At 41.4% G+C, this 19185-nt stretch overlaps 1 protein-coding gene across 1 annotated transcript in view; it reads left to right on the top strand.

Annotated features, from left to right (window-relative positions):
* Positions 1 to 6211: 6211 nt before the first annotated feature.
* Positions 6212 to 19185, top strand: part of SPRED1 (sprouty related EVH1 domain containing 1) — a 58494-nt gene continuing 45520 nt past the window's right edge. The window contains exon 1 of the mRNA XM_059473939.1: positions 6212 to 6597. Coding sequence (XP_059329922.1) covers positions 6569 to 6597 — 29 coding nt within the window. The 5' untranslated portion in view covers positions 6212 to 6568. The remainder of the gene's footprint in view (positions 6598 to 19185) is intronic.

Raw genomic sequence — 19185 nt, 5'->3', positions numbered from 1 at the left:
TGGAAATATTTTAAATGAATTTTTAAATGCCAAAGACTGCACAAAACAGGGTTGCAGGGCTGGGAGGAGAACCATGACTGCTGATCCTGTGTTCAGTGCATTAGGCCACAGTTTCCCCTAGATAGGGCATTTCTGCATATGGCACAGAAATGTGTCTCCTGTTTCTATTTCATATGGGCTGAAATGACTGCAATTAATCTGTCCGCAGCTGCTGGCCAGCAGGTACCACTGTAATTTCTGAATATATTTGGGGCTTTCCCTTTGGAGGATCCTGAGAACTGATTTTCTAGGTGACTATTGATCATAACAAGTCAAAAAGCAAAAGAAAAAGAAGAAACACATGAGAGCTTATATTAAATTAAGAACAATATTCTAAGTAAGACTTTAGCATGTTCTTCACAGAATAATTACTTCTTAGCATAACCATTTGTGAACAAAAGAGATTGCAGTGTACTTAAATAGTCAGTTTTCTTCCTTGGATTTACCCAAATTTTTGTACCAAGCCACACTTTAGGTTGGCACAACTCACCACTGCCTCCATAAAAAGCAGTTTTGCACTGTCACCATCTTCTTCCTCCCCTCTCCACATTATCCATTCTCGTGTGAGCGTGTGTCTAGTCACATGGTTAGCTGGAAATACTGAAAGACTAATCAGGGTGGTTTTCCCACACTAGTTTTAATCTAAGTGATCATCCCAGTGAAGTACATTGCCCAACACACAAATATTTGGGCCACCTATGGTACCACATAGGGAAGGGAACAGAGTAGGAGGAAGGTGAGGTTGATTGCTTCAGTAGCAATGCTGTCCTAACTGGCCTTACCTTAAAGCATGTAAAATATCACCAAAATCAAACATATACTAATCCCAAAGCACCCTGCAAGCATGCTCCAAAAGGACAGAATAAACTTCCCGAACAACTGATATCACAGACCACCACTGCAACTGCTGTGCACAAATCACATCTGCCACATCAACATCACAAGATGAGTTCCCCATCCTCCCACCTGGGTCTCCATCTTTCCAACACGAAGCAGTAATTTCTATCCAGATTGTTCTGGGTTACTGCAAATCATCAACTGGAATAATTTATGAAACCTTGATATTCTGATGAGTTAGATCCATTTCAAATACATTAGAATTGATAAGGATTTGATCCTAACATTGTATTGTATCTTGCTGGAAAACATTTTTGAGCCAGTAGCATCAGTAGAACAAATAAGTTTTTCACGCCATGTGCAGTAACAGGATTCCTGTTTAGAACTTAACAAAATCTGATTTTGCTGATATACTAATATAGATTTAATCAGCTAGGTTTAGCTAAATCCTTATTAAGACGTGTAATGACCACCCAGTGTTTTATCTCACACTAGGATTGTGAATGAAAGCTACTGCAGAAGAAATTCCCAAATGACCTCTAATAATTTTCTTCAAAATGGCAGAACATCCACCTGACCTTCATTTTTTTTTTTTTTTTGTAAATGTATCATTAGCATCTGTATACAAACATAAGCATCATGGTGTTTTGTGGAGGCAGATTTCAAAACTTTCATATTTAGGACTTAGAGCTATGAATTGGTCACTTAAGTTCTGCAATGACTGACTAATCTGGATTGCATTACTTAACTTCCACTGATCCTATTATGGATTTTAAGATGTGAATGCCATGCAGATCAGAATTATGCAACCTAACCTCCATAATACATCTAAATATAATTCTTCTGCCACAGACTCAGAGTCCTGCTACACTCCATGGCCACTCCTGACCACCTCTTTCATCAGAGGTGTCACACACGTGAAACTGTTTCAAGGAATGGTGAACCAGAAGACTGGGCCAAATGTTTATGCTTGCTACATGTTTTGCCCATGATGGTATTTGGTGAGTGATCTCTCTGCTGGACCTTATGGCAATGCACAAACCTTCAGTTATGTTTTCTCTCCCCAGTCCAGTTGCAGAGGGGAGTGACAGGGACGCTCTGGTGGGTGCCTGGTGTCCAGCAAGGGTCAGTCCACTACACTTACACAGATTTCTTGTATGATATATGGCTTCCTAATAACAAGTATCACCTTCATTTTGGTTTAGCAGTAACAGTTGTCTCCCCAGTTCTCATTTCAAAAGTGCCACAGCTATGAAAATGTTACAGCAGAGCAATGGCATTGACATATAAATTAGTTTTTGTAAAGGGCGATTTAAGAGGTGTTTGATATAGCAAAACATCAAATGCAACATAAAAATAATGATTTTAACCTCACTTGCCGTTTTCTATACTGAGCATATCTTGTCTTTAGCTAAGGAGTCACCTCTGTACCCACACCAAAAAGTGAGTACATTTCAGCAGCTCTAGTGAATAGAGTAACAGAAGCTTTCCTTTTTAGAGGTAACTTTTCCAAGGCATAGAGAAGGCGGCCAAATTTCAACTCAGAAGACTTAAGTGGTCCAGATTCTAACAACACAAAACAGAAGCACAGAATTTACAAAGACAAGGCCCCAAAACATGTGGTGGTTGGAACAAAAAGTAGAAATTGTTTGAGGTGTCTGAATGGTGACATATATGCCTAATTTGCCTCTGCCTTGTTTGCACAGGTAGGACTCACATACTACAGAAACAAACCATTTGCATTGAAAACACTTGTTTACTTAATTCTGCTCAAAAGAATCGGACGTGGAAAGCCCTGAAACCAGCTGCTGCTCAGCAAAATAACACCAGTACTCCAGGACTGTGTTCTTCAAGCTTTCTGACCTGGACAGGAACACAAACAAACAGGATTTCAGAATCAAGACACAAATCAGAGCAGATTTTCTGTTCTCTTTAGGATACTCAGGTGAGGGGAGGGAAACTGCTTGCAAGACCTCTGCATGAGACTGCCTGCAGCAGTTGAAGGACCTACCAACATGTGAAGAAGCGGGTCCTTCTCCCCTCACTGCCTCCACACAGAAAAACAGAAGCCCAGGATGAGTCTCACATTTTTCAGTTGACAACTGAATACACATTTTAATCTTAACAAAGAAACTCATGAAAACTTTAAGAAGACAGAAATTATTTGAAATTATTTGTGGTATATTAAAAACCAGTTCATTTTATTGAATTGCTGCTATGAAAATAATTTTAGTATTAAATATATTTAAAGAATTAGCATAAAACGCACACACCTAGATTAATGATTTTGACAGCATTGTATCTCATTCTTCAGATGCAGTGAATAGAGCTAGACCACCATCTGACAAAATGAACTATTCTTAAGCTTCCCTGCACAAAATCATGTTAATTGATTTATCTTAATCAAAACAACAACTTACAGAATGTTAAATATTTCAACTTTAAAGCCAAAAGAAAATGAGAAATAAATTAGCAGGAAGTCACATTATCTTGCCAGTCACAAGACAGGAAGTTCTCTGAAAGGATTCTTATTGCTAAGTAGAATATTATATTATACCCACAGCTAAGTTTTAAACACTTTTCATGTGAAGTGTAAAATTATATAAAAGTGGGTTTGTAAAGTATTTTTAGTATCTGGATGAAGTTGTGGCATGAATAACTTCCCTTTTTGAATGTACTCTCCTGAAAAAAGAATAAAATTTACAAAACAATTGGAAATTTCCCCCCCAAAGCCTCCTGGATAAAGAAGCAAATTTTAATATTGCAGATTTGAGATGTGTGCTGCTTGAAACATGTTAGTGTCTTTATCAGAGAAAGTATGATAACAGTTCACTGTAATTGCACCATTAAGTTTATGGTAGAACCCTTTTATAGAAACATGGAATTTCAATTTCTAGGAACACTGCAACATAAAGTATCTAGAAATGCAACATGCCTTTCCTTGACTTCTAGGTAAGATAAAAACAGATTTTGTTTACAATGCTCTAAGTAACCAAAATAAATATCTGACTAAAACTATATGTTTAGTGAAAATGAAGTATTTCCTTAACAAATATGCTTCACAAATGCAATACTGCCCTGCTTCTGGGAATTCAAACAAATGATGCAAGTTTATAGTCTGGCCTTCAGTGATGTGAGGCACTCCAGATTCCCTTGAAATGGTGAGAAGTCCTCCCGATTTCCCATGTTCCTGTCTCTCTCTCTTGGGAAAAAGTCAAACCGGAGTGTGGGAATCAGACACATTATTATTGCCAGCGGAGCTTGCCCCATCTTTTTCAAACAGAAAGAGAGAGGAGGTCATTGCCACTCCTATAGTACCACCAGAGTAGGGGAAAAAATCTCAGCTACAGGAAAAAATGAAATGGGATCACAACTGACAGAGAAGGTTCTTAGAGAGCAGCTGTGAAAAAGTGAGGAAGAACACAGGAAGCCTGGGATAATGGAATGTGTATTGGGAAAGTCTTACAGCAGCAGCAGCAGCACTATGTTTTGGGTTCTCCATGAAGTTTGGACAATGAAATATATCAGTTGGCAAGCATGCATACAAAGACTAAGAAGGAAGAAATAAAAATCCAACCGACAGACAAAACCACAGTATAATCTTTTATTATAACTTAATTTACTTGATGGTCTGACTCATGATTTTTGAGTCCTCCGGGTTTGCAGCTCTGCTCCACTTTTTCATCAGATCAAGCGGCACATTTACAATGTAAGTTCCTGAAAAGGGATTTGGTTGCTGCTGCTTCTTGATTTCACTGCTTTACTTAAATCAACTACAAATGCTTCCATTCCAGCATGCATTTAGAAAAAGGGACGACTCGAACTTACACAAACCCTCCCGTGCCGTCACTGCCTCAGAACCGCAGTTACGGAAAAAATTACACAAGGGCCCGCTTTTCCAGGTCCCCGGAGAGCACACTGGCACAGCCTCGCACGGCACGGCCGGGGCGGCGCAGCCCGGGCTGCCGGCACCGCTCCCCCGGCTCGCCGGGGCAGCCGCTCCCCGCCAGCGGACCCGGGGGCTGAGGGCGGGCGCTCCGGGAGCAGCCATCGGCCAGGGGGTCCCGCTTCACCAAGTCCCCCGCTCTCTCCAGAGACGGCCGCACTTTCGGGCTACGTTCACTCCGGCTTTAAAAAGTAGTCAAAAAGTGGGAGCCCAGCCCGCAGGCGGAGACTCCGACGCTCAGCCGCGCCTGCCCCGAGCCCCCAGCCGCTGCAGGCGCCTGAGCCGGGCCCTTCGCCACCGGCGGCCCGCTTCGTCCCCCCACTCTCGGGAGGCCCTCCCCGGCCCGCGGCAGCTGCCCCGGGGGTCTGCGCGGCCCCGCTTCCAGCACGGACCGCCCGGCGCGCCGGGGCCGGCGGGGCCCGGGAGCGGCGGCCCCGCGCCCTCGGAGCAGGAAGGAGCGCGGCAGCGGGCAGCCCGCGTATCCCTCCGCGGCGCCGTGCGTGCGTGTGCGGCGGCGGCGGCTCCCCGGGAAGCGCGTGAGGCAGCGCCAGGGGGAGGGAACTACTTTCAGGAAACTCGAGCGTCGGGCAGCGCCGGGCGCCGCGGGGAGGGCGGCGGCGCGAGCCCGTCCGGTGGCGGGCGCGGGTCAAGGGGATTACTTTCCTCCCCTCGCTCTTCCCTCCTCTCCCGCCTCCCTTTCCCCCGTGGTTATTTTGGATCAAGCTGTGGCGGCGGAAGGAGCCTGAAGTCAACGCTTCCGCCCAGTTTTCCTGTGAGGAGGAGGCGGGGGTGGCCGCGAGGAGCCGAGGCGGCGGCAGCGGCCGCTAATGGAGTTGTTGCCGGGGAGGAAGCGCCGCCACTGAACTTCCCCGCGGGCTTTCTCCCTCCTCTCCCCCTCATCCTGCAGCCGAGAGCTCCTCTCTCGCCCTGGGAGCTCTGCTCCCCCTCCCTCCCCGCGCCTCTCCTCACACAAACAGCCGTGACGCATCCTCGCTCTCCGCCGTCCCCCCCCTTCCCACCCCCAGGCTGGTTTAAAACGCCTCCCTCCCCCCGTCGCCAGCCTTCTCCTTCGGGCCGGCGCGTCCTCCCTCCGCAGTGCTCGACGACGCTTTGGAGGGGGTGGGAGATCTTCGTCGAGCCTCTCTGCCCCCCTTTTCCCCATCCCTCCCCGCCTGCCCCGGCCTGTGGCGGCTCCGGTGTCTGGAGGAATTTCTGCCGCCGCCTGCCCCGGCCGTGCGCGGGAGGCGGGCGGGCAGGGAGGGAGGCGGCCGAGCAGCAGCAGGAGGAGGAGGAGGAGAAGGAGGAGGAGGAGGAGGAGGGCGGCAGCAGCGAAGGCGGCTGCAGAGGGAGATGAGCTGCAGCGGGAGGACGGTGCGGTGCAGCTTTTTGCGGCGGGGAGCCCTCCCTTGTCTCCACAACTCTATCCCCCTCTAATTGGGAGCAGCTCGATATCAGAAGATCCGTGGGTTTTGCTTCTGTTTGCTTCACCATCACCACCATCATCATCGTCTCCAAAGACAGGGGAAATACGCTGCACCGCCGGACGTCAGGATTTCGGGTTTCCAGGATAAAGACCGCTCTCCTATTCCTTCCCCCCGCCCCTCTCCCTTACTCACCGCACGGCCCGTGCCCTGGCCGGGGGCGGCAGACCGGGGGTAACAATGGTGAAGTTTCTGGTGAGTTCTGGCTGCGCCCTGGCTGCGTCGGTGCTGCTCCGTGTGCCTGTCGGATCGTGGTGAGGAGAAAATGAGCGAAGAGACGGCGACTTCTAACGAGTAAGTGGCGGCGCTCCCCCTCCCCTCCGCCCCGGGATCGGAATGGGGATGGGGCTCGACGCGTCCCTTCGGCTCCGCGCCCCGCGGGGCCTTTGCCCGCGCACGTACGGGTGCTGTCCTCCCCCTGCGCGGACTGCGCATTTCTGCTCGCGTACATGGAAGCCCAGAAGCTCCCTCTTTGTGAAGGAGCTTGGTTTGGAAGGGCTGCGAGCCGCCGGCCGGAAAAGCTTGGTTTAGTTAAAGCCCGGCAGAAAACGGTGCAGGTAACGATGGTGTCTTGGAGGGGGAAGATGGGTCTGAAATGCCCAGAGAGGTGTCGGCACGTACTACCTCCGAAAAAATCGTGTTACTTGTAGATATTTCACATGGAAACTAGTGTGTGGGAGCTTCATCCTGCAGGAAACTGCTCCTGAATTTTAATTGGATGAGTCAGTCCGTGTAAATACAGCTTAAACCTACCCTAAAGCCCTTTTTTCCCTTTCTTTTCTTTTTTTTTTTTTTTTTAATGAGCACTTGGGACTTTTTCCCCCTTCCCTTCCCCCCTCCCCACCCCCAGAGAGGAAAGGGATAGTTCAAGGATCTCTTAATATTTTTGCTGTGACTGGTTTGGAGGAAATTCAGAGGAGATTGTGTGTCTGTGCGGCTGTATTCCCTTGCATGTAATCAGTCTTTGAAATACATTTGGGTCGGAGGCGGTAAATGTTTGTCAGAAAACATCCGAGTTCTTTATGGCGTTGAAACAGGAATATAAAGTATTTTGAAACTTTTCTTGTGATCGGGAAGTTTAAAGTTGATTGCTGCGGTGTCCGAGCCGCAGCGTTACGATTTGCGAAGTCGGTGTTTGCTCGGTCTGATTTTATGAATGATGCGGTGACGGCCGCGGCCATGGCGGTGGGGAGGGAGCGCGGCGCCCATTGTATCTGTAGGTAGCGGTGAGCGGCCGGGGAGCAGCCGAGCTGACAGGCAGGGTGCGGACGGGGTTCCTCCGGCAGGAAAGATGGATTTCCCATTTCACTGCCGCCTTCCGAGCCAAGCCTGCGCACCTTCCCGTGCGCTCCCCGAACGCGGCGTTCGGGTCCCCGGGGAGCGGCGCGGGGGCCCCGCGGGGAGCGGAGCCCGGCGGGACTCGGGGCTCGGGCGCTGCCGCCCGCGGCGCTGAGCGGGCCGGGGGGAGCCGGGCCGGGGAGAGCCGCCGCGGCGCCCGCGGGGCCGGGAGCCGGGGCCGCCGCCATGTTTCCTTTTTTTTGTGAATCGCTCTCATTTGCATACCACAATCTCCATTCATAAAAAAAAAAAAAAATTGCGAAAAAGAATTGCTGTCACCGCCGCTGACCTGCGGCGGAACCTGCCCTGCGGAGCGCACGAAGCGGCTGCTCCCGGGCTGAGGGCCGGCCTGCGGCCCGCGGCCGGCGGCGGAAGGTCTCCAGGACCTGCTGTATTAATATGTGCTGTTCGCTGCTTGTTGACACAGTTATGTGGGAAATATCAGCTCGGGGAGGTGCTGGGAGCACGTGATCAGCTCCATTCATAAAATACCTGGCTGTCCATTCACAGTGCAGTACAGTGTCTGCATTCAGCAGCCTCGCAGATCAGACCTGCATGGGAAGGGAGAGACAGCCAGGCCGGCAGGTTTATCGGAGAGGGCAGCAGGAAGAGGGCTTATGGCTGCGAGCATGGGAAGTCGCTGTAAAGGGAGATGTGGAGGGACGAGAAAGGCTTATTTTTATGGTTTATGTTTATCCTTTTCCTATAAAGGAGCATGAATTCATCAGTACCTTCTCGCTGTACCATCTTACATTTAAACTAGGAAGAGTTTTATTCATAAAATGTTGAAATATTTTCCCCTTCATGAATAGAGTCAAAAATAGAATACTGAAAATCAAATTCATTATTATGAATGCATTTTCGAGACAGGGTATTAATCCATTTGGAGTAATTTACATTTTATTGATACAGCCTTACATCTGCAAGAGATCAACATGGTGCAGAAAGAAGGCAGTCATACCTAATGAGGCATCTGAAAATGTTGCCTATTATAAAATACAGGTGACAGTGAAAACAGCTAAATTGATAGAAATCAACATTGCAATTTATTTTTCTGTCTGTTTACTCTGAGAATTTTACAGCAGATTAGCAATTGTAGTTTCTCCTTAACCTATGCTGTGGCTAAAGAGACCTCTGAAATATCAGAATACCAGGAATGCTTTTAATATGGCATAAATTGTTTAGAGGGCAATGTATTATCTTTGATTTTAAATCTATTGAAATTTAAAAAAACCCACAGTGAAATTTACTGATGAAGGATCCCCAGAACAGGCAGTGTATTTTTCTGATGTAACTGTTTTGTGGTTGCCAGTGTTAAAATGGTGATGTTCATTGCTCATGAGTATGCTTTTTCATTATCTTAACAAATTACACTGAGATGATCCTTAATTATATATCCATGGAGTGGAGGAGGCTTGTTGTTAGTACAGCCTAAGAGAATATGTGGAATATTACTAATCTTTACTTAATACAAGGAAGGAAAGCTCATATACCATATTTGCTTTGAGTTTTTTCAATGGTGCTATAGGACTTAATGTGTTCTTATATAAATACCTTTACAAAGCACTATAAACTATGCTTTTTCTTAAAAAATACACAAGGGATTTTGTTGGTTTGCTTTTTTTTTACTTCATGTGTTTAAATATTAGAAATAAAATAAGAAAAATGTTTCTCAGTTGCTTTGCTTTTTTTGACAGCATTTTTGGTGTGGCCAGAGTCATAATTTTTCTCTGGTTGCTTTTGCACATAGCACAAGTGTGTCACTTCAAATGGCTGGGAAATATGATTGAAATTCCAGATGAACTGTTAGTGAAAATAAGACAGATGTACAAATTGAAATTCATATATTAGGAGTTCACTGTGTTTAATTTTATCAGTAGAACTGATGGCATCAATGGCCTTGAGTTCATTAACAGACCTTTCGGCATGTAAGAGTAAATACGGGTACTTTGCAATGCATTTTGTGTCATTGTAGCTACCAGGAATATTCTGGTGATTGAGCATTAGTCTTTGTTTATAAAACTACATTTTACAAAGTTAGATATAAATATTTGTGGTGTCTGGAGTTTGACCTCAGTTAATAATAAATTCTCAGTGGTGGTGGGAAAGATTAATTAAGAAGCTACATTAAGGACTACTGGGTTTCTTCTCAATCATGAACATATGGAAGGCAGCCTTATAAAATTCTGATTACTACAGATGAGTCTTCATTGGTGATTTTTACATTGTTCTTGTAATGTTGTTATTGTATTTTTCAGTTAGGTATTAGTTAAATGAAAGTATTTCTATACTTCCAGATAATTTTATTCTTTTTCTTCCTCAGTGATGTTTTGCAATCAGGGTGGTCAGCATCAACACAATATATTCCCAGAGCCAATCAGTTTTTAAATGAAGGAATTAGAATTTTGAACTCATGGGTCAAATTGCTACTCATGCAACTGAATATAATAATGTTGCAGGAGTCATGTCAGTGAGCACTATCCCAAATTTCTCTTTTGGTAGCAGGTTTTAATTGCTGTCTAGAAATGTGACTGAATTTCCATGTTAGGGAAAGCAGAATGGTTCCTGTGCTGTGTAGCCCTCATTCAGCAGGGGTGAATGATGACAGGCTTAAGATGGAGTCGTAGTTGCTGCAATCGAAAAGTAGCAGCACTGCTTTAGTGCCTTGTTTACTTTCCTCTCTATTGCAGGTGGCCGCTTTTATTTCAGGGAATGCTACTGCTCTCGAATCATATTTAGAGTTGCTTTTACATATTGTATTTTTTACAGATTCAGACTGTCACATGCTGATTGTTTTACCACATAAATATACTCATTTTCATAGATAATTTAATTAAAGAGCTTGTAAATTAAACACACTACATTCTAATGCTGTGTGCTTAACAACATCAGGTTATGGTGCTGTAAACATCCTCAAGTGCAGATTTGAAAAAGTAAAGGTGAACAAAATTTTTAAATAATGTATTTATTCATGTCTTCCTTTAATATATATGAAAATACTGTTTGTACTTCATTTGTACTTCAGACTTGTATTAAATTTGTCTTACAAGCCTAGATACTGAAAGCTGAATGTGAAATTGTATCACAGAAAGTAATGCCTATTAATTTGGGCTTATTACTTCTGGGAGGTTTTTAACACTTTTTGGCAGGCTAAATTTCTTTCTGCAGTTCAGGGCATATATAGACTCTGAAATTCTTCATCCCTTAATGAAAGGAATTTGTAAATAGAACTATTTTTTTTTTTTATTTTAAGGAAAGGATTTTCTAACCCAATTGATTATATTAAATCATTGCAATTCTGATATGCTTTCATTTGAGGGAAGGTTGCTTATGGAGTCCTTGGGAGGCTTTTCCAGTCTTATGAAATGTTTCTTGCTGTCTGTTTGGCTTTATATTGTATGACACTATTTTGAAGGTGAAACTGAATTTGCATGTTACATAATCTGAGAGTCAGTTGGGGGGATGGGTATTTTTACTTTTTTCTTTCAAAAAAAGGTTCACCCTAGCAACAGTCCTTGATTACTGTGATATTGCAGAAAAATGCTTTTGGATGTTTCAGTAACTGGAGCCAGCAATAATATTTGAATTCAAGAATGCCGAGTGTTTCCCTTTGTTCATTTAAAATGTAATGCTCTTGATATGTTAAAGTGGCTGTGAGGACATCAGTGTGATTTTTAAAAGTAAATATGTTTCTTGAAAGAATATATCCTGACAGGATCAGAAGTCACAGGATTAAAGCTGAGGGCAATCCTGGTACATTTGGGGGTAAATGCTGGCAATTTTGTTTCTTATTTACTCATTCTTGTGTATATCTGGAGAAATTTCGTGTATAGGTGATGATTTAATGGGGTTGTGACAAATACTAGAAATAAAAAATACTCTTCAGAGTATTAGCACAAGTTTAAAAAGGAGACAAAGGAAATAATTTTGTCTTTTTTGGTTTTTATTCCGCTGATTCCAAAAGAATGACTAGGATATGACATAGAGTGTATGTTGTCTTAAATGCTGTTGTTCAAATGTTAAATGCTTTCTCCCTTCTGCTCTTCTTCCTCAGTTAGAACATGTCCCACGTTACTCAGAAGAGTATGAAAGATGTCTGGAAGTTGCCATATTGTTCAGGATCCCGGTTTCTGTATGCTGCTTTAGGAAGGAAATGTCTTTCTCTTTTTCCTGTTCTAGTGTGCAACAACACTTCAGCAAGTAAATTTAAACTAGCACAGTTATTGAATGGCTAGAATTGATTGCAAACAGAAATTTCATGTTCCCTAAAAATATAAAGTTTGTTCTTCCCTTCTCCCTTGAAAATATTCATATCTCTTTCTGAAAGCGTTTTCCATTGTTTTGTATCTGTTTAATTTTGGGCAACTAATGTGCTACAGAGTTTCCAAATTAAAATTCAATAAGGTGTAAACACATTTGAAACTTTTTTTTTTAATGCTTTTTAATACTTTGTTAGGTGTGTCCCTTATCTTCAGCAGTGCTTATTTTTTGGTGAAAGGAAGAGGACTGAATGCTCTTGTGTATTGCCATCTATTTCTAGATTTAAGACAATAGCAATACATAATTCTGTTGTGCTTGGTTTTTTGTACTCTGTAAGTGAAGATTTTTTTTTTGTTAATGCTTAGACTATCCTCTAGTAAAATCTGTTGGCTGTCATTATTCCCTGTGGTTTTTCTCATTCATAAAGTGATAACATTATGTATATAGTAAAATATTTTATGGTGTGTCATACTAGCATAAACACAGTACCTCTCCTACCTGAAAGTTGTAATAAGAATCAATCTATAAGACTGCAGTGGTATTGAACAGCACTTACACTTGCATAAAGTAAGCAGACATTTTAAGTGCCTGTATTTTCTAATATTTTCAAGCTTATCTTTATAGTAATGTTCATGCTGGTATCTGTGATATCAATTTGTTTAAAAATATATACTAATTTGTCTATATTCATTGCTTTATTTTAATTTTGTCCTACATAGGAACAAGAAAAAGAAGAAAACCAAGCAACCTACAAGTCTTTAAATATGCTAAGGGACAAAAAATTTGCATTTAAGTGCTCTGAGTGCTAGAATTTGTTTATAAGTGTGGTTCTGATTAAATAACTATTCACTTGCTACACACAGGCCCTAACTCCTAATGCTCCACTTAAGGTGGGGAAAACAGATGATGATGATGATACTATTATTATTATTATTACTATTGTTAATTTTGTCCTAGTATAATGACAGTAAATTAATCTATCTGTGAAAGGAAATCACTCACAAGCATTTTTCTCTGTAAGAACTCAATGTCATATGACACTAAATAATTCAAACAGGGAAAACAGGCTGTAGAAACTTCCTCAGTTAGTGTGTTCCATTCTGCACTGCTGTGTGATACCAAACTTCCATTCAGAAGAAATGTTTTTCATGTGTACTCTATGCAAGAATTCACCAAATGTGTATAATTGAAACATCTAAACCATTTAAAAATTAGGTGATATGGCATCTGTTTCTTCTTCCCCCCTTCCATATGTATTCATACCACTGTTCATAATGTTTTAATTATGTAAGGAAGTCTAATTCTGTTAAAGCAAGTTTAACACTCGCCTGTTCAGAATGCCAGAAGGAATTCTGTGGCCCAAATGCTTGGCTTGAATGGTTTGGTGAGCCAGTTTTTGACAATAACTAGTGCTTACAGACATACAGTGACATAGAGTGGTTTGCAAGAGCAGGTGTCATTAAAGTCTACGGAAGAGTTGGGGTTTTTTGAGTTGTTTTTAAAAACCTCCAGAAAAACAGCAATAAGTGAATAGGCTTTCCCCATGATGATCTGATGACTGTTAACAATCACCCTTTTTCTTTGACTCCTGCTGGTTAGTTGAGATACTGAAGTTTGTCAAAGCAAAAATGAAACTGATTTATTTCAGCTTTAAGTAAAGTCGAATGTTGTCAACAAACGTACATACCAAAAAGAAGCATCAAAAATTTAATTAATGAAACAATTACTGAAATCTAGTGCCAAGTTTATTAAAAATTGTTACTGGGACTGACTGTCTTCCCTAAATAACTCCAGAATGGTAAGATGTAGCTGTCAGTGAGGATTCCTGCCAGGAGTTTTTATTCCTTCAGAAATTGTGCAGAACTGTTTTGGTGAAGTGGTATAAACCTTGAGGGCAGAAGAGATTTCTCTCTCCTTAGCCTTTTTTGAAAGGATTAAGTAAGGTTAGTGAAAGGTGGGAGTACTGCGCCTGCTCGGATTTAGGAATTTTTATGTAGCTGCTTACAAACTTTTTAACCTTTCAGATATGCTAAAGTATTCTGAGCCCTGGGTATTCCTTCCTGTGCAAGGGGTGCTTATTCTGGATCCCAGTACAGCATGTCTTAATATGAGGCCAGTGGTTGAGGCTGATACATGTTGAACATTGAACAGGAATACATTTTTAAAAGGTGTAAAGAAGATAATTCAGGATTTAGAGATGAGATTTATACATTTAAAATGGGAAATCCTGAGGGGATTTTTAATCTGTGTATGGGGCTGACCTTATGTAACAAAGCTGTATGTCTGTAAGCACTAGTTATTGTTGATAATCACTGGTCTTTGCTTGCTTTAGGGCCAACAGTAATTTGGAAGTTTCATATAACAGGATAGACTTCAGATAGGTATGTTTGTGCTCTCTTCAGGGGGCTGTTAACTATCTCATTACAAGTTCCACTTGTGATTCAAATGATACTGATCTGTGCTTCTGATGCAAAATAACTTTGGCATTGCTGTCTCTAATTTCAAAAGATTTTTAAGAAGAAATTGGTTGCTGGTACCAATTGTACATAATGAGCGTGACAAGGGAATGCAAAATTGTAAAATTCAATGTTTGAGAATTTTTGTGTTTGAGAACTGAGATTTTTTTGTGCAAATAAAATCCATGTGGCCAGGATGCATGAATTTTGATGATTTTGGTAATAAGACAGATACACAGTTGTAATTAGGTTGCCTGGGTTCTGCTCTCAAACCTTCAATATTAGGAAATGACCAATTCTCTTTTTTTTCAACTGCTTGTCTAATTTACTTCTCCTGTGCCAGGGAGGAATATTGTGTCTTCTGGTCATGCACAGGTGGTTCTGTGTAATTGAAGACTGCATCTTAGTAAGCATTAAAATTCTATTAATACTAATATTGAAAAATAAAGCAATATTCTGACAGATTTGTTAGGGTTTTTTTGTTTGATTTGTTTCAGAGTTTGGTCTGATTTTAGTCTTTAATCTTCAGATTTCAACTATGTGGGCATTTCAAATGTTGATAATATCACTGTAATTGCATCCAGACTCGTAGCATGCTGTTTCTTACATTCTTTCTGCTAATGTGATTTTCTTAATCATTACCTGAAAGGCAGGGTTTTAGTGTTGGGGGTTTTTTCCCCCCAGTTCAGAGCCTCTCTCTAACTTTTTGAGAGGTTTATTTGAGGAATAATACATTTGCCTTGTTGAACGTTATTTTGGTTTGGTTCTTTAAGGCAGTAGCGGTGTCTGCTATGAGGAGTCATGCACACTCGATGCATGCATCTCAATGTGGCAAGTCACAGAGTGGCCGTGACGCTGTTATCAATGTATGGGCTTATTTGCTGTGGGGCCACCTAATGTAAGGGGTGCCATTAAGCCTGGGTTTTCTGTGGTGTCCCTCCTGTATCCTACAGGAATGGTGTCATAGTTCAGGCCTGTAAGCTCAAGGTACTTGGCACTCTCATTGACATGAAAGTGCCTGTTGCTTGTCATTTCCTAATGAGTAAAAAAAGGAGTAAGTATGTTTTCTATCTGGATCTTTTTTACTGTTTTCTGGAGGCATAGGGTGAGTGGGGAAACTTGTAGGTAAACTGTGTTCATAAGATCTTTTACTATGCTGTGCTTTGTGGTTCCCAAAGAAATTAGTGTGTGTAAATCAGGCCATTATTAATTACACAGTTGTTTTAATGCATTAAGACCCATAAGTGTCTTGACAGAATCTTTCTTCATCTTCTACTTCTTTCAGCCTCCAGAAAACTTTTTTAATGGATGTGTAACCACTGCTTGAGCAGTCTTGTGAAAATCTCTAGCACAGTACTTTCATGCTTTCTGTTTCTGTACTGAACAGGGCTAGCTTAAAATATCTTATATTGTCTTAGATGTATTCAACTTGACACATCCTCTAGAAGAGCCCCCATATGCACCTTAAAATGTACGTGCTTTGTTACTATGGTGATGCAGAAGAATCGTGCATGTTAACAACCCGGGTTAGGTAATGGAGGATTTGCTGAAATCAGTTAAGCATCTGCCTGGGACATGGCAAACTGAGTCTGTGACCATACCTGCACCCCAGCCTCTGAGCTGCAGGCAGGCTGAGGGAATCTTGTTGTGGGATTACCTGCTTCCCTGCTTTCAGGTTGTCTGAGGGGCAAAGATGACTTTTTGCTAATGGTTTTAGAAGGTGAGGTAGTCTTGCCTTATCAAATACTTTTAAGTACCTTCTATCGTATACTTAGGGTGTTCTGCGTAGTGTAAAGGAGATGCTTGGGCAAGTGTGTGTTTGTCACTGACACAAACCTCATTTTGCTTTTCCTCAAACTGGGCTGACGATGCATGAATTCACAAGCTTTCATTTCTCAGTCATGGCTGTCAGCAAATCCTGCCCAAGGAGGACACGTCCACATTAATTGCCCTGAAGCAGGGTAGAAAACATGAGCTCTTCTTCATCTGTTAGTTGAATTCTGGATGAAGAACTGGTCTATTCAAGGAAGCTATTCCAGAGCAGGTGAATTTAGAGTGCTGTACTTTAGTACAGTGTAATTTCCTGTGAAGGCCTTTTATTTTCCTTGTTCTGGAGTAAGTTGTGGTTAACTAATAGGGGGAAAACTAATAACCTTACTTGGCTAATTAGTGACGCTTTTTCAGGTTCTCTCTTCTTTCATTCTCTGCTGTACATTTTAAAAACTATGGGTTTTTTGCAATAATTATTTTGTTTATTTCTTTGTGGTTTTTGTTGTTTTTTGTTTGATTGTTTCATTACTGCTGAAAGTGATGTATCTTTTCCATGTTTTGAATGTGATGGTTTTGAAGGTGATGGTTTTGAAGTGTGTGGGTATCTCACCATCCTCATAGATTTTGGCTTGTTTTTAGTAGTTTTAGGAAGCATTTTTAGAGAATATTTCTCTATTAGTGTTCTCATGTAGATTATCCTGAAAAACTTCTCTGGAAAGTAAGCCACTGGTTAGTATCTCTTGGAGATGTTTCACTGGCCCATTAGCATCCTTACAGGTCTTAATACCAGGGTTTTACGCTTGAGCAATGCTAGCAAGAAGTTTGTCCTTTACCACTCTGGAACAATAAAAACATAACCCAAATAAAAACGTGTTTCTTTTGCTGTAGAAGGAGAGAATGCTTCCCACAAGCTACAAGTTCATCTTCTTTTCATCAGTGAAAGAAGACATTGCAAAAATATTGAAAATCAATGTTGAGTCACTTCTCTGCTACAGAAAATTCAACTTTTTTGATATTTGCCAACTAATTTTTCTGATGTAGAACTGCAGATGTATAGCTCCTTTTCAGAACAAAACCAAAATGTGTGCACTAGATTTGAGGAATAACGAGCAATAAGTTTACCCAGTCTTATTTCAGCTGGTTTTTAGGCCTGAGAGGCTCTTGGCAGATACAGGATTGGCTTTTCTACCATTTGGCAAATCTATGCTGCTTGAGCTTGAGCCCCTCAACTGAAGCTCAAGGATGAAGAGCTTTTAGTTAAAAATCCTCATGCTCCTTTCAGTATGAGCTTGGATCAACTTAGCATCCCAAATAAAGCATGATGATCCAAATCTCTTCCATGTACTTCAGTAAAAGATCATTTCAGTAGAGAAGTTGTAAGAGAGAACTTCATTGTATTTCACATGGCAAAAGAGGAAGGATCAAGTGACACTTCTCAAGGACAAGAGCGATTTTGGTCAGCTTTTTTGAGATTGCTTCACAGTTTGTTTTAAAGGCAATTACAGTCAGGCAGTGCAGAAATTGTGGTATCCTACAGTAGAAATTAATTGCTTTCTTTTTTTTTTGTTTGTTTGTTTCTTCACTTATACCTCTGTATTTTACAGTGGAGAAAACATAACTGTCAGTTACTTGGTTAATGTCTGTGATCTAGGTGTATTTGCTGAGAGGATTTTTTTCAGTGTTGTTACTACTTAGCTTCCCTTATTTTGTCTAAAGAGTAAAACAGTACATTTGATTCCTGATGAATTCAGTCTTAATAATTGAAATTAAAGATGCTGTTCAATCTTTTTATCATTAACCAGAAAAATGTGGTTGTATCATGTTTTCAGTAGGATATAACTTCCATTAGCTTTATTTACATTGAGAAATGGGGTTCTCCAAAAGAGTGATCTTACTTTCCTCTGCAGTGGGCTCTTACTATAACTCAGCAAATGATTTTGTCAGGATGTATTCCTGTTTGTCTTTGGGATTTGTCCTTTGTCAATAACAACGCTGGACAAAAAGCAGGAAAATCTTTTGGTCTAACCTTTTCTTCATGCAATATTCCAGTAGATCACAAGAAGCTCAGACTAATAGTTCTCACAGTTGAAATAGCCAGCTACTATTTGTATTCTTTTCATTTCCCTGACAGTATGATCAGAAATTGCTGTAGCATCTGGCAGCGCAAGTAGGGAGGTTTATGTATTCCTTCTGTCTATCTATTTTTGAAGATTTGATTTTTTCCTAATGATAAACTTAGATTCATTAACCTTCAGTCTCTCAAGCTCCTTTATGTACCATTTTTTTCACAAAGGAAAATGTTGTGTGTGCTTTATTCATATAGATACTAGACTTGCACTGCAGTTTCTCAGTCTTGGCTAATACCAAGTGAGGTTCTAAGATCCACAGGAGTGAAGTTGAATTCAGTGGTAATCATATTTCTTGAGATTACACAAAATTATTTATCTATGGCTCTGAAGGGTCTCAAAGTTGTTGCTCCTTTGTAAAAATACACAGAAGAGGGTACTCACAAGCACATCTTCATAGTTGCATGGGTGTTTTTAAGAGATGTATGTAAATGCCCCAGCTCCCAAGCAGTATGAAGCAGTATGAAGATTTGTAATCATATATCTGATATGTGTTGTCAATGGCTTTGTTGTAAAGGTTTCTGATAGCCTGCATTATTTGAAATGCTTAACTCTTCAGGATACGTTTGAAGGTTTGGTTTGGGTTTTTTTCAGACCCCTTCTGATAGCCTGTGAAGTATTTCAGAATAAACTACAGTTGTTTATTTAACAGCCATTTAAAATAGAAATAAAAGAGAATTCCATTATTGCAGTGTTTAATCAACACTGACATATCCAGTTTCACTAAATATAAGAGTACTGGTGCTGTCATTTTGACACACAAAATAACTTTGTTTCTATGTAGTTAATAGTCCCCTCTTAAAGCAACTAAAGCAAATTTACAGTTGAAATCAGTTAATGAGAGAGAGTGGGAGTAGATTTATTTAAAATCTACTGAACTTAAATGCTCACTTGTTTGCTTTTTCATGGTAAAACAGATCTGTGGTTTGAAA

Source organism: Ammospiza nelsoni, chromosome 6, assembly GCF_027579445.1.
Source record: "Ammospiza nelsoni isolate bAmmNel1 chromosome 6, bAmmNel1.pri, whole genome shotgun sequence".
Classification (NCBI taxonomy): Eukaryota; Metazoa; Chordata; class Aves; order Passeriformes; family Passerellidae; genus Ammospiza; species Ammospiza nelsoni.
Note: the sequence above shows the minus strand (reverse complement) of the source record. Positions and strands in the feature narration are given on the sequence as shown.